This window comes from Melanerpes formicivorus, unplaced genomic scaffold, assembly GCF_026170545.1.
Source record: "Melanerpes formicivorus ecotype bairdi unplaced genomic scaffold, bMelFor1.0.p_v2 SCAF_6, whole genome shotgun sequence".
In the NCBI taxonomy this organism is placed as follows: Eukaryota; Metazoa; Chordata; class Aves; order Piciformes; family Picidae; genus Melanerpes; species Melanerpes formicivorus.
Window position 1 is genome coordinate 23,715,890 of NW_027142358.1, and position 12,249 is coordinate 23,728,138.

The window sequence follows — 12,249 nt, forward strand, 5'->3', positions numbered from 1 at the left end:
ACACCACAACCTCAGCTTGGGAAAAAAGCAGTAGATAAAACTTGGTCAGACAGTCCTGGACAACCTTCTCTAGGTGACTCTGCTTGAGTAGAAGGCCGACAAAAGGACCTGAAAAGGTCTTCTTCCTATCTCAACCACTCTGGGGTAAGTTATTTTCCTACCATCCTCATTGATGAGCTTAGGAAGGTTTTTTTTACATCCATTTTTTCCAACAGTGGTCAACTTAACTGCAACAACCATTTCTCATCAACTTAACTACAGGGGAACAAGTATTACCCTTAATCTATTGCTAACTAATTATAGTAACAAGTGCCTCAGCAATTAGATCATTAAAACCATGGATTTTTGTTCATATTGATATTAAATATACTTGTGTGACACAGAACTTGAAACTCGCCCTCTGTTCTATCACATTCCTTTTGTACTAACAAGATATAGAGATTTCATCTATCAGCAAGTAAGTGGTTCCAGGGTCTCATCATAAATGAATCTCAAATTCAATATTCCAAAAGTACTACCAGACTAACAACACAAGGCAATATACAGTTCATTTTGGCCACCATGGCAAGCTGAGGCAGCAGACGACAAGCTTTATTACTTAAGGTGTTAAGTGCTCGGTTTCATACCTGCTGCTCAAAGGGTCTCACAACATCCCTTAATTGCTCTGAGAGAAGGAATGCTGAATAATGCTCATTGTTACCTATTCCTTTCAATTCATGATTTTGTTCACAATTCTCCAAACTGAAGAGCCACCATCTACTTTACAAACGAACAGAAAGCCCTCACTGTATAATTACTAATTTCCTGGAACTCGCTGTATTTTATTTACTAGTGCTCATTTTTTCCCCACAGTTCAGCATGCCAAAGAGCAACTGTTTGAGTCACCAGAGGACAGCTGCCCCAGGACAGAAACACTGCCTTATTGTCCAAGAGAATCTTTACTGCTCCCTTTCTTAGGCCCTTCATGCTTGCAGTATAAACCTTGTCCTTCAGCCTGTTTATGGACCTCTTCAGTTTAGCTAGTTAAAATGCATCTTTTTTTCCCCCACAGTGGAAGCCAGTGAAGACTTCTTTTCCCCACGTAACCACTTCAGCGGTAGAACGTGGAAACATGATAAAGTCAGGGCACAAAAAACTGCTTCCAAGGTGGCATCACTCAATTCAATGCCACTGATGACCATAATACCTAATGGTGGATATTCATCATATGTGTACATAAGTAAAGACCTGGAAGGTACTGATGCGGCTCTAACTTGTCACATGCTACCAAAGACCTGCACTGCAACAAATGTTGGAGAGGTCTGCTGCCCGGAGACACGTTATCTCCCACCACACTCTCACCTTCACTAAGAGCCAAGCCATGTTGTTCAATCTCACTGACAAGACAAGAGTGCTTAGGAAGATCAGTGGTGGCCTGTTGGCAAGGTCAGGGGTTTTGCATGTGACAATTCACAGAAACTTCAGTACCTGGTAAGGCAGGAATGGATCAGTGACAGAAGACATTGTCCTATGAATTGTCCTTCCCATTGAAGGGGGACAAGAATACATCTGTGACACTTCTGACATGTTAGAGTCTGCAGGCTACCTGTAGCTCTCAAGAAGTGAATACCTATCACGTTATACACTTTGTGTTCATGATGGAGCAGGTCAATCAATTTCCTAGAAAGAAAGCAATTTTCCTTTCCTTTCCTAAGAATGGTGGTGGTGTTTGTGGGTTTTGCCAGTCCCCTCTGGTTTATCAGTTACTGAAATTATATATATGAAAAATTATTACAAATCTAACCTTTTGCAGGAACTCCCGGATCTTGTCAGCATCTTTGCCAGCATAGATGTGCCATAAAGCACCAGGTAATTCACTCGAGTCTTTCAACCGCTTTCTTAAGAGGTCATCCAAATCTTCTTCTTCAAACTTCTTCAGAACTCCTACCATTGAACAAAAGCATTTTTCAAGAGAGACGTAAGGCAAAAACTAAATTAAACATCTTCAAACTTCTTAAAGTGAGCAGATAAAAGTCTGCTGAAGACAACAAGAGTCTTGAGGTGGTATTTTTGCCTGGTGTAGGTAATTATTTATGAGAACATGATTGCCACAAATACCTTCAAAATGATGTGTAATTTTTGAACTTTTCTTCCATTTCCTGAATTTGACAGAACACATTCTCTACCTGAAATAAACCAACAGGGCTGGCACCAAAAATGACAAAATGAAAGAGATATTTTCGTGCAGTCAGCAAAAGTAATGCTTTGCACACTGTTCTACAGCAGCTGATTGAGAAGCTACTTCTCCCAAGCTGCCAGAGTTCTGGCGCTATTAACTCAGTGCATGGGCAAGTGAAAACAGAGCTAATGGAGGACAGCAAATCTTACTGCAGCTCTGTTAGTCACACCTGAAATCTGCATTTGCTGATTATGAAGTAAGAGGACAAAAGAATAAGGGGAATGAAACAAAGTTATTTCAGTGATTTAAAAAATGTTTCCCATAAGCAATAAACCTCATACAGATGACTAACATACACCAGCTGAAGGTCTCCAGTGCTGAAAAATTGTACTACAGTCCAAATTCAATAGAGCAAACAGTGCATCCAGAGAGAGCAGAATAAACAGAAGCTTTGCAAATACATCATCCTGACATAACTGTTAGAACTACCAGCTTCCAGAGAAAATCCTTTATCCTAAACTTGCATTAGCTCTGCCAGCCTCAGCAGAGGAATAGTGCATTAATTGCAGGCTTCCCTTTACCTGATTTGGAAAGTACTCCGTTTCCTTTTGCTATGCCAACATAAACAAGGATGTTCACGACATCAGAAACTTCAATATGGAGATTTGTGGTTCCTATATCATGGTCTTTAGTAGCAGCCACACCTACGTTACAAGATAAAGATTTGTTGTATTCCACCTTCACCTTCAAACAGAGATATGTACAGCTAACAGAGTTTAAGGAAATGTCTGAAAGTGCAGTAAGTATAGGCAGGCTTTAATGTGAAAGTATTGAGATACACCAACTACAAATGTGCTTTTGTTTCACTTGCTAAACAAGAAAACATTAACTTTTTAACAGAGACCTGGAGATCTCTCATCCCAGGTGACTGTCCCTATGCAACAGCTGTGTCAAACAAAACACATTTCAGAAGAATAATTTCCTGACCAGTACATTCCTTCCTTACCTTTCCTGTTGTCCAGGACAGAATATAAGAACAAGGAATACACAAGGCTATCAAATCAAATGTTTCACTTTTATGCCTGATTGTAAACTGAGTTCTTAATCAAAAGAAATCCCCAAGCAAAGTGGAAAACCAATTTCAGTTCTAAGAGGTGAAAACACACATTTGAGTCAAAAGGACATTACAGAACAGTAAGCCTTGCAGCAGCATTGCATCAAAGTGCCATTAACGATTCAGTTCCTCAGACCCATGCCTTGATCACTACAGTTAATATGCTTATTTCAAAGGACATATGGAGAACTTTTTAAATCAAAGCCATCATGCCACAAATTACAACTCATTTCTTCTCCTGTTAGTGTAATTTCTAAAACAGGATTGAACATATTTGTTTTCCAACAAAGGATCAGCTGGAAAAGTCTAAAACAAAGGCTTAAAACCAACCCTTTTTAAATAGGCTTTTGAGTGTAGAGCATAGAAGTGATGAAAAATATGCTGAAATTATTTACAACTAGAATTATGAACACAGCAATACTCCACAAAGAATTTTTCCACACAGCATTAAGGGCAGAATCTGTGTGTAAAAGTGGCTGACCATTTCTAGACTTCAGAAGACTGTAACAGCACAAGACAAGAATGCAGAGGGCAAATAAGCTCTCATGCCACAGATGCAAGCACTGTTAACGTGCAAGTCAGACATATATTTCCTTCTACATCCAGTAAACAGTAATCTTCCAAGCAAGGCCCAGCTTTCTCTCCAATACCACACCATGAGATGTTCTACACTTTGAAGGGAAGAGGGAACTGCTGCACTTCCAAGGTATGCTCACCGTAAGCACTGCATAGTCTGGGTCCCAAATCTGGACGGACAAAAAATCCTGGCAGATGAGAAGCCAAGTTTAGTTTTCCTTCTGGACTACAATATTCAGGCAAAGGTAAACTTTTTAGCAAGTCCTCATATCTGAGGAGAAAAGAAAGAAGAATGTAACTGAATTGGTGCCATAGAAAAAAACCACAAGCAATCCAAACAACCTGACACAGAAACTGACTGAAGAATATCTGACATGAAACTCAAATACCTTGCTGGCATCATAGCCTTGAAATCTTCCCCAGAAGGCCAATCCTTCAGCTTTAGTAGAGCTGTTTCCCCATTTTTAATTTTCTGCCGTTCTGCAAGTAACAGAAAATAGTAAAAACTGTTTACTTTATTCAACTAAAATGTAACTCAACCTGTCTATAAAGATTTCATCCATACAACAGGAGAATTAGTTCTGTGACTAAGGCATGATACAAACCAAATTCAACTAGTTGAGGAACAATGATACTTCTTTGGTTTCTTAGTCCCACCTAAGCAGTGTATTAGTTCATCTTTAATTCTGCTAGGCACAAAAGAATGCACATTTCCATCATATTCTCTGGAAATAGATTACCTAGAGCTTTCTTTTCAAATTAAGTTTTCTTCAAAGCCCCCAGACCCATAAAGGCTGCTTTTAACTTCAGTTTCTAGTATCAGCAATGTTCAGAATCAATGAAATAATGCATTTGAAGTAACTTACTTGAAACATCTTCAAAACCATCCCAGAACTCCTTGACATTGGTGTTTGAAATAATACTGTCTTTGCAGTTCAAGATATCGGCTTGCTGGTTTCCAAAATCTAGACTAATTGACTCAGCTTTCCACAGGCTGAAGTTCATTTTCTTGTGCATACCAGACACCAAAACAGGCTGTAAAAAAAAATAGAAAGAAAAATAATTTAAAAGCAATTATATATACACACACAATTACTTAGCTTATTGCAAGCAAACACCTCCTTCAACCAAACTGGAGTACAAATGTGCCTGAAACACACACTGAAGACCCTGGCCCTGCTGAGCTTGCTAACACTTCTTCCAACCACAGCCACACCGAAGACATCCTACTCATCTGTTTGGTACCTGACACTCCAAACCAGTTATTTGTTGTTTATTATCAGTAATTAATTGAAGTTTGAAGAACAGGAGGTTTCTATTAGGCTACACCTGACAAGCTTTGCCCCACTGCTAACACATTTGCCAGCACTCAGTTTGGCCAATCTGTCCTTAACTCCCCAGAGTCCATAGTGAAGTCACTTTCTAGACCAACCAGCTCAATACCTACCCTTCCTTGCTTCCAGCACTCTTTGAACAGCTTCCAGTTGTTGCTGTTTTTATGGTCTTTGAGCCACAGAACATGCTTATCGCAGATCCAGGAATACTGAATATCGCTGTACCGTTTACTGCACTCATCCTGAATACAGTTTTTATCATCCTTTGGCTCATCTTTAATTTCAGATTTCACATTTATCTTTGGTGCTCTATTTGGTGGAATCTTGTTTTCTACTACTGAAGCAATTATGTCATCAAGAATGTTTGGCATAGTCCTTCCGCTCTTGCCACTCTGTTTGAGAAATAAACAAATATATGCGTCAATGATGTAGTATCAAATAAAGTTCATGCAACTCTTCTTGCTTTAGAATGATGTTTCACTACCAGTCAGAAGGCTGAGGTTATCTACTTTCTTTCTAGGAAACTGCATTCTTATATGCAAAGTTAGAAATACAGTTATTTTTGGAATCTTCCTTTACTTGGTAAGGTTAAGGCTTTATCTAATTGCATGGACATTTTCATCATAGCATGCATCAGTTACCACTCTCCATATATATGAATACAATGTTCACACAAATGTGTGCGTATATAATGTTTAAATTCTGAGTATTTAAAGCAACATAGCTGTCAGACAGCTCTAACTAAAATGTACCCCAAAAACATTACATAGAATGGCTTAGATTTGAAGAGATCTTTGAGATCGTCTACTCCAACCTGCCTCTCACAGGAAGAGTGACAGATCTCTGGACACATCAGATGCTTTCCTTCATCATGATCAGGTGCACTTCCTGCTTCACACGGGCTTGCTCAGAACAGGATTAAACATCCCTGCAGGTCTCCATTATTGCTTCTATTGGTATAATCACTATCAAACTTCCACATTTGAAGAGACAGCAGGATTTTACTTTTTTTTTCTAAATTCAAACCAAAACCACAGAAGTCTGTTGGCACTGCAGTTCCCTCATCTAAGACCTTGCTTCACAACCATTATTTAAAACCTCTTTACTTTCTAAAAGCATCAATTCCCTTCCATCAAGAAGGCAGCACCCAAGACACTGTAATCCAAGACACTGTAACCCTTAACTGTACATTAACACAACTAGAGTATTTTATTGCATTTTGAATTTCCAGTTAGAGTGGTAAAATTAACAATTAGCACATGGAATGAGTATGAGATGACTATTGGTACACCAAAGGCAAGCTAGTCACAAAAATCTCTACAAATATATTACAAATGAAAACTAGCTATGACCACTGCTGTCATTATTGTTATTTCAAATCCTGATGTAAAAACTGAGTCTGGTAAACACTTACTGCTGTTCCTGTAGAGTAAACTGGAGCAAAGGCAATACCAGCATCTGTAGAACCTAGACGGAGTTTGCCTGCTGTCGTAGTTAATAAATCCCGTAAGGTTGAGCCCTGCTCATTGTTCTGGGATGCAGGAGGGGAGCTTTTACAGTTTTGGGACTCCAAGTTATCCTGGTCTTTCTCTTCCTTTGAATGTTTTCCAGAAGGACATTCTTTGTTCTCTAAAACAGAAATAATCATTGGACGTTTACACTGTTGTACCATGAAGCAGATATAGGAACAGCACCAGCATTTTATATTGGTGGCAACATACTGTAGCACTACTGGCTTTACTGGAACTACTGTAGCACTACTGGAAACACACCAGAGGATGAACTAGATGCTTCAAAATGCAGTCAAACAGTGTAACAATGAAAAGGCCTTCCTCAGCATCTCAGACATGCAGCTGAGTGAGTACCCGTCAAGAATGAGAGATGCTGTAGCTGGAAATGCTGCTACATTACACATGCATTCCACTGGTGGCTCTTCTGCTACCAGATCCTGATGCCACCAGGAGAAGGCACTGCAGTTTCAAGACTAAAATGATGAGGGGAAAGAACATCATCTTTTCTATTTTTGTTGAACAGAGAACCATGTGAACTTTGATTAATTATTTCATTTAGGTATGACTTGTATGCCCAAAGTCATGGAGGTGACAATTTCAAACACGTACCTTTCTTTTCTTCTCTGGCTTTCTGCTCTGCAAGGTCAGCTAACCAGTGCAGTGGGGACTGGGACTCAGGTGGTGTTAACTTGCTGTCTGTGCTTACATCACTCCTTGGACTTGTATTACCATTTGTCTCAGACTTCTGAGGAGTATTCTGCTGTTGAGACTCAGGCATGCACAGAGAAATTTTATTACTGTGGTTAAGGACATTCTGCAAAACCTGCGAAGAACAAGTTTGCTTTAATTCATTTGAAAGACAAGGCCAGCATTTAATCAGCATGTATGCAAATTACAACACAACCAGTACCATTTAGATACAAAAATCCCCAAGAATCAGCACACCTGAACAAACCATGATGTACACAAACGTTTCAGACTCACCTGAGAGACACCATTCATTGCGGGGAGTTTGCCAGCTTGTGTGCTCTGCTTGCTGGTACACTGACAGTGGGACTTCATTTCAAACTTTTCTCTAATGTGGTGCATAGCATCTAAAAGATCGGTCAAAACTGGAAGACAAAAAGGAAAAGCATCAGCAGCTGTCAATAGTTTTGTGACCCTCTTTACAATACACACACTGTGATGCTAAAATGCTGTCTCCAAATCTTTAAAAAAAAACATTTAAACTATGAGAGATATGAAATTTACCACTCCAAAATACTGTAAGACGACTGACTAGTGTGCCTTAAAACTTGTGCGGAAAGTCCCAAGGTCTTTAACTAGGTAACTGCACATTATGCTTCTGAACAATCTAGCTTGCACTTTGCATTGCCCCTGCATGACACACAGCAAGCGAGGCAGTCATTCATTATTTACTCCTCACTGTTCACTGTGGGCATCCCTGCCTCATCTAATAAACCCACCAAACTACAGACTGACGTGAGCTGTGTCTTTACAACAAAATTATACGTGATCGTGGAATCTGAGGCTGTTTGGTAAGGGGTATGCACAGAAGAATAAAAGTGGGTTTATGTAGGCAGTCTTCCCTGTGCTGTTTCCAGGTGAGTGGTTCACTTCACAATTTAAAATTAAAACCAGTATCAGTCTTGAACCTGTTCTGGGGAATGTCACAATCTGAATTTATTATAGAATCTAACCAACCTTCATTTCTGCCCAAACTAACATAAAGTAATGGCAGCATCTGTATTTCCAGGTTAAAATAACTAACAGGTTCGCTTAACAAGTTTGAGTGCACATAGGAGTTTTCTTTTCCCAGGTCTCCATCAATGCAGCTGGAGATTGCAAGTCAAGTTGTGCTAACTACACTTCCTCAAAGAACTTATTTGGTTCTAAGAAAAATTTTGTATTTAGTTGGGTTTAGGATCAGTCTTAATTCTTCATTTATCACAAGCTCCTTTGCTGCATTTTCAGAAGCTCAATCAGATGTCCAACTACAACACAAATGATATTTTTTTTTCCAGGTGGGTGGGACAGAACACAGAGTAAAACAAATCCCCAGAAGTCTGCTGCTCTTTGCCAGAACTATTCTCAGATTCTAAGATCTAAGGTCAGATCTATGAAGCACATTCTGGCTGCCTTACTCTGCTCTGAGAAGGTACAGAACAGTCCAAACAAACACCCTGAATTTCATCACTGCTGTCCCCAAAGCCCCTTCAGACATCTGTCAGCATACTCCACACCCTCTCATCATCATCTGTCCCCCTTGCTGTTAGCCGCCCAGAATCACTTGCTTTCCTCCAATGATTTGACACAGTTCTCAGACTTTTAAATGGAAAATGGGAGGTTTCATGAAACAGCTCTAGCTTCTCTTCACAGAAAGAGCTGGACAAAACCCCCACATCCTGCTTGTTTGCAGGTGGTCTTACCAGAGCCTGGAATAATCTGCGTTGGCATCAGGTGTTTGTGATCATGAGGCTGCCCCTTCACACACTTCATCCAGGCATACAACTCCTTATCTGCAAAAGAGCACTGGCAGTTATTTTACTTTAATTCCAGTGGTACACAGACAGAGCTAACAAATACTTTTCAGATTTGTTTTAGTTAGAAGTGGGTTTCTACACACACTGTAAGTCTTCTGCCCTGATGTCCCACAGAACAGAGATCTGCATACAACAGCTATTTTTCACAATAAGGAAAAGAACTAAGAGTTTTAACAACAATGAAAACTGAAGTAGCTGCTTGTAACACAGACCCTTGCCAACAACCTCAGAAATTTCAAAGCAGGTTCCTTTTACAATATGTAGTGAGGTGCTGATGTGGTGCAAACCAAAATCCTTTACAGCTGTGACTAAGGTAGGGAGAGTCCCTTGAGGAATTCTAACAGAAAGAGGCAGCACAACTGGGCTGTGACTGTGGCAGGGGTTGAATGTAGCACAAGCCATGCTCCAACTGAAAGTGGCTGTCTTTGATGAGAGGGGGCCAAACAAGCCAAAAAGATAAACTTTTAATCAAATCCATTCTCTGATTTGGCCTGCACCAGTGTCACTGGTGGCACAAGCAAGGGGGGAGTTGCATCATGGATTTATGACAGATTAAAGCAACCATGAAACCACAAGTCTGTATGTACTGGTTGAAAGTAGTTCGTGGCAGCAGAGAGGGCCCTACTGGGAAGGGAGAGAGGCTTCCTATGAAGTTCTGGGAAGGTGGTCCTTGCTCGAAAAGGATGAAGTGTAAAAGCAAAACAGGGGAAGAGCAAAAAATGCCTGCGATTCTGGGGCAGAAACAGGAATGCAACTTCTCTCTCAAGCCCCAGACTTGTATCCTATCCACTGAACTGCTAGTATTAAGAGCCTTTTCAAATCTTTCTGCTAGTTTGCTCAGCTCTAGCAATGTAAACTGAGAAGTCCAGCAAAGGGAGCATTTAGCACATAAAAACTTTATTTCCTTACCCTGTAATAGACACAATGTACCAATAATTTGTTAGCTAGTTCATGGAGTTTGTACCTCCTAAAACACTGAAATATAGAACAAATCACAAATGTAAATCAAAACCCAAAATAGCACAGCATTCCACTTGATGGTGCCATGAACTGTCTGAAGCCAACAATGGATGTGCATTCATTCATGGAGTAATGAGAGAAGTCATTGATAGTTATCTGAATACTGAATATTTAAGCTTCTAACTTTCCTGCTGAAGCAGGGGGAAACCAGTGTATTCTCTGTTACATTTAGCAACTGTAAAAACAACTACTAGTTCCAGGAAAAATGGTGTAATATGAAGTGCTATTAAATAGAAATGGGTGGGTGGTTCTGAACTTGGTAAGAGAGTGCCAAGGAGAGATACAGTTCACACAAATCCTACAGCATCAGGAGAAATAGAGCTACAGAGGGGGAAGCTGTCATACTACTGCTTTTGCATGTAATTTTGTGATGAACGGTTAGAAGAAAGTCTTTACTGTTAGAACACTGAAAAGAAGCAAGCTTCTGTATACTGCTTTTTTAAGCTTTGAAGACATTTTACTAACATTTTCCTGGCTGGTTAACACACACACTATAAAAAGACTCTGCCTGCCTGTTCTCACTAGAGTAAATAACGCTCGGCATATAGCCCAAGCCATGTCAGATGGATGTGCACACATACAGGCACACAGACTTTAAAGCCACTTAGGAGCTGCTGAAGCAGCCTCCAACATTAAAGCATTAATGACTCTTCTCAGTGTTGGAAAACACCAACACTAGTTTCCTAGAAACTTGGAGGCTTTGATGGGAGTCTCTGGGAACGTCCTATAACCACAGTGTAGGAGGCCTCTCACTGCAAGCCAAGGACGAAGTAGATGAGTCTCTCCATTTGTCAAAGATTTGCTCTACAACAGTTAAACTTCATTTTACTAACACTTCACATCTGTGACATGTGCTATGACAAACGTGGAAATGCTTTTCAAAACAACATTATGCTTGAATTGGTTCCTGGGGCAGTGTGTGACTGCAGGACTGTGCCAGGACACAATGCCTGCCACCCAGGGGAAGCTGCCTGCTTTCCAAAAAGCAGCCTGAGCACCAATGTCACAGTCAAGGGCTGATTAACTAGATCAATCTTCAAGTGATTCCTTCTTTAAACTGCAAACAGGTCTGCAAGTCAGTCCTGTTACACTTCACTACAGGCTGAACTAGACATGTCCACTAAAATATAGGAATTAAACTGAGTACATATGTAGGCTGGTGGAAGCCTCCATTAATACACATTCAAAATACTGCGTTGAGTATTTTTCTCCATCTCTTTTTTATAATAACAAAGAAGGCTTCTAAGTGAAGAGTTCATGGTTTATCATACTAAAAAGAGGACACTGGAAAGCACTTCTGTCAAGGCAAGTCCTAACAGCAGTGAGTTACCACAGAGCAGGGAGGTGTAATGGAGTGCCAGCCTCACAGATGAAGAACAAGATTTAACCTTGAGGGGCAGAGCACAAGCTATCTATGACAATCCACACAAAAAAGACTGAAAAGTAGACATAAAGACCTAAAATAGCCCCCATAGCAGTTGCTTTCCAAAGGACTGGTTCTACACCTACCAAAAAAAGATGAGAAGAAGATGTAAGAGAAACCAGAACACACAAGCAGTAATTTAACACTTTACAGAAAAGCAGTTACACTTGTGGATCAACAACTCTACAACAAATGAGAATAAACAGCCCGTACAATACTCTAGTTCATAAAGAACTGACCTCTGGAACTTTTTCTTTCCTTTGCCTTGTAACAATCTAGGCAGACCACAAATCCACATTTTTGGCAGACCCAATGAATGTTAAATAATGTGGCTTCACACGCATCACACATCTCACGGACTCCTCTCACTGCTCTCTTCCATGCAATTTTGGCTGAAATACAAAATAAGCAGAATAAAAGGACTGAAGCTTCAATGCAAAGCACAGAATGAATAGTTTTTATAAATGAAGCATTTGTCATTTTCCCCTCAAATGCCAACTGGGTGTAAGGGGAGGAAAGTGATCCTTCATAAACAGACCATCCACATCTACCCCCTTAGTTTCATGACAC

General features: G+C 40.1%; 1 protein-coding gene across 3 annotated transcripts in view; it reads right to left on the minus strand.

Annotated features, from left to right (window-relative positions):
• Nucleotides 1-12,249, minus strand: part of JMJD1C (jumonji domain containing 1C) — a 174,048-nt gene that overhangs the window by 7,131 nt on the left and 154,668 nt on the right. For all 3 annotated transcript variants that reach the window (XM_068140113.1, XM_068140114.1, XM_068140115.1), the window contains 11 exons: nucleotides 11,919-12,071; nucleotides 9,123-9,212; nucleotides 7,678-7,805; nucleotides 7,303-7,516; nucleotides 6,597-6,811; nucleotides 5,296-5,574; nucleotides 4,715-4,883; nucleotides 4,238-4,328; nucleotides 3,989-4,119; nucleotides 2,740-2,862; nucleotides 1,784-1,923 (listed from right to left, as the gene is read on the minus strand). In XM_068140113.1, coding sequence (XP_067996214.1) covers nucleotides 1,784-1,923; nucleotides 2,740-2,862; nucleotides 3,989-4,119; nucleotides 4,238-4,328; nucleotides 4,715-4,883; nucleotides 5,296-5,574; nucleotides 6,597-6,811; nucleotides 7,303-7,516; nucleotides 7,678-7,805; nucleotides 9,123-9,212; nucleotides 11,919-12,071 — 1,733 coding nt within the window. The remainder of the gene's footprint in view (nucleotides 1-1,783; nucleotides 1,924-2,739; nucleotides 2,863-3,988; nucleotides 4,120-4,237; nucleotides 4,329-4,714; nucleotides 4,884-5,295; nucleotides 5,575-6,596; nucleotides 6,812-7,302; nucleotides 7,517-7,677; nucleotides 7,806-9,122; nucleotides 9,213-11,918; nucleotides 12,072-12,249) is intronic.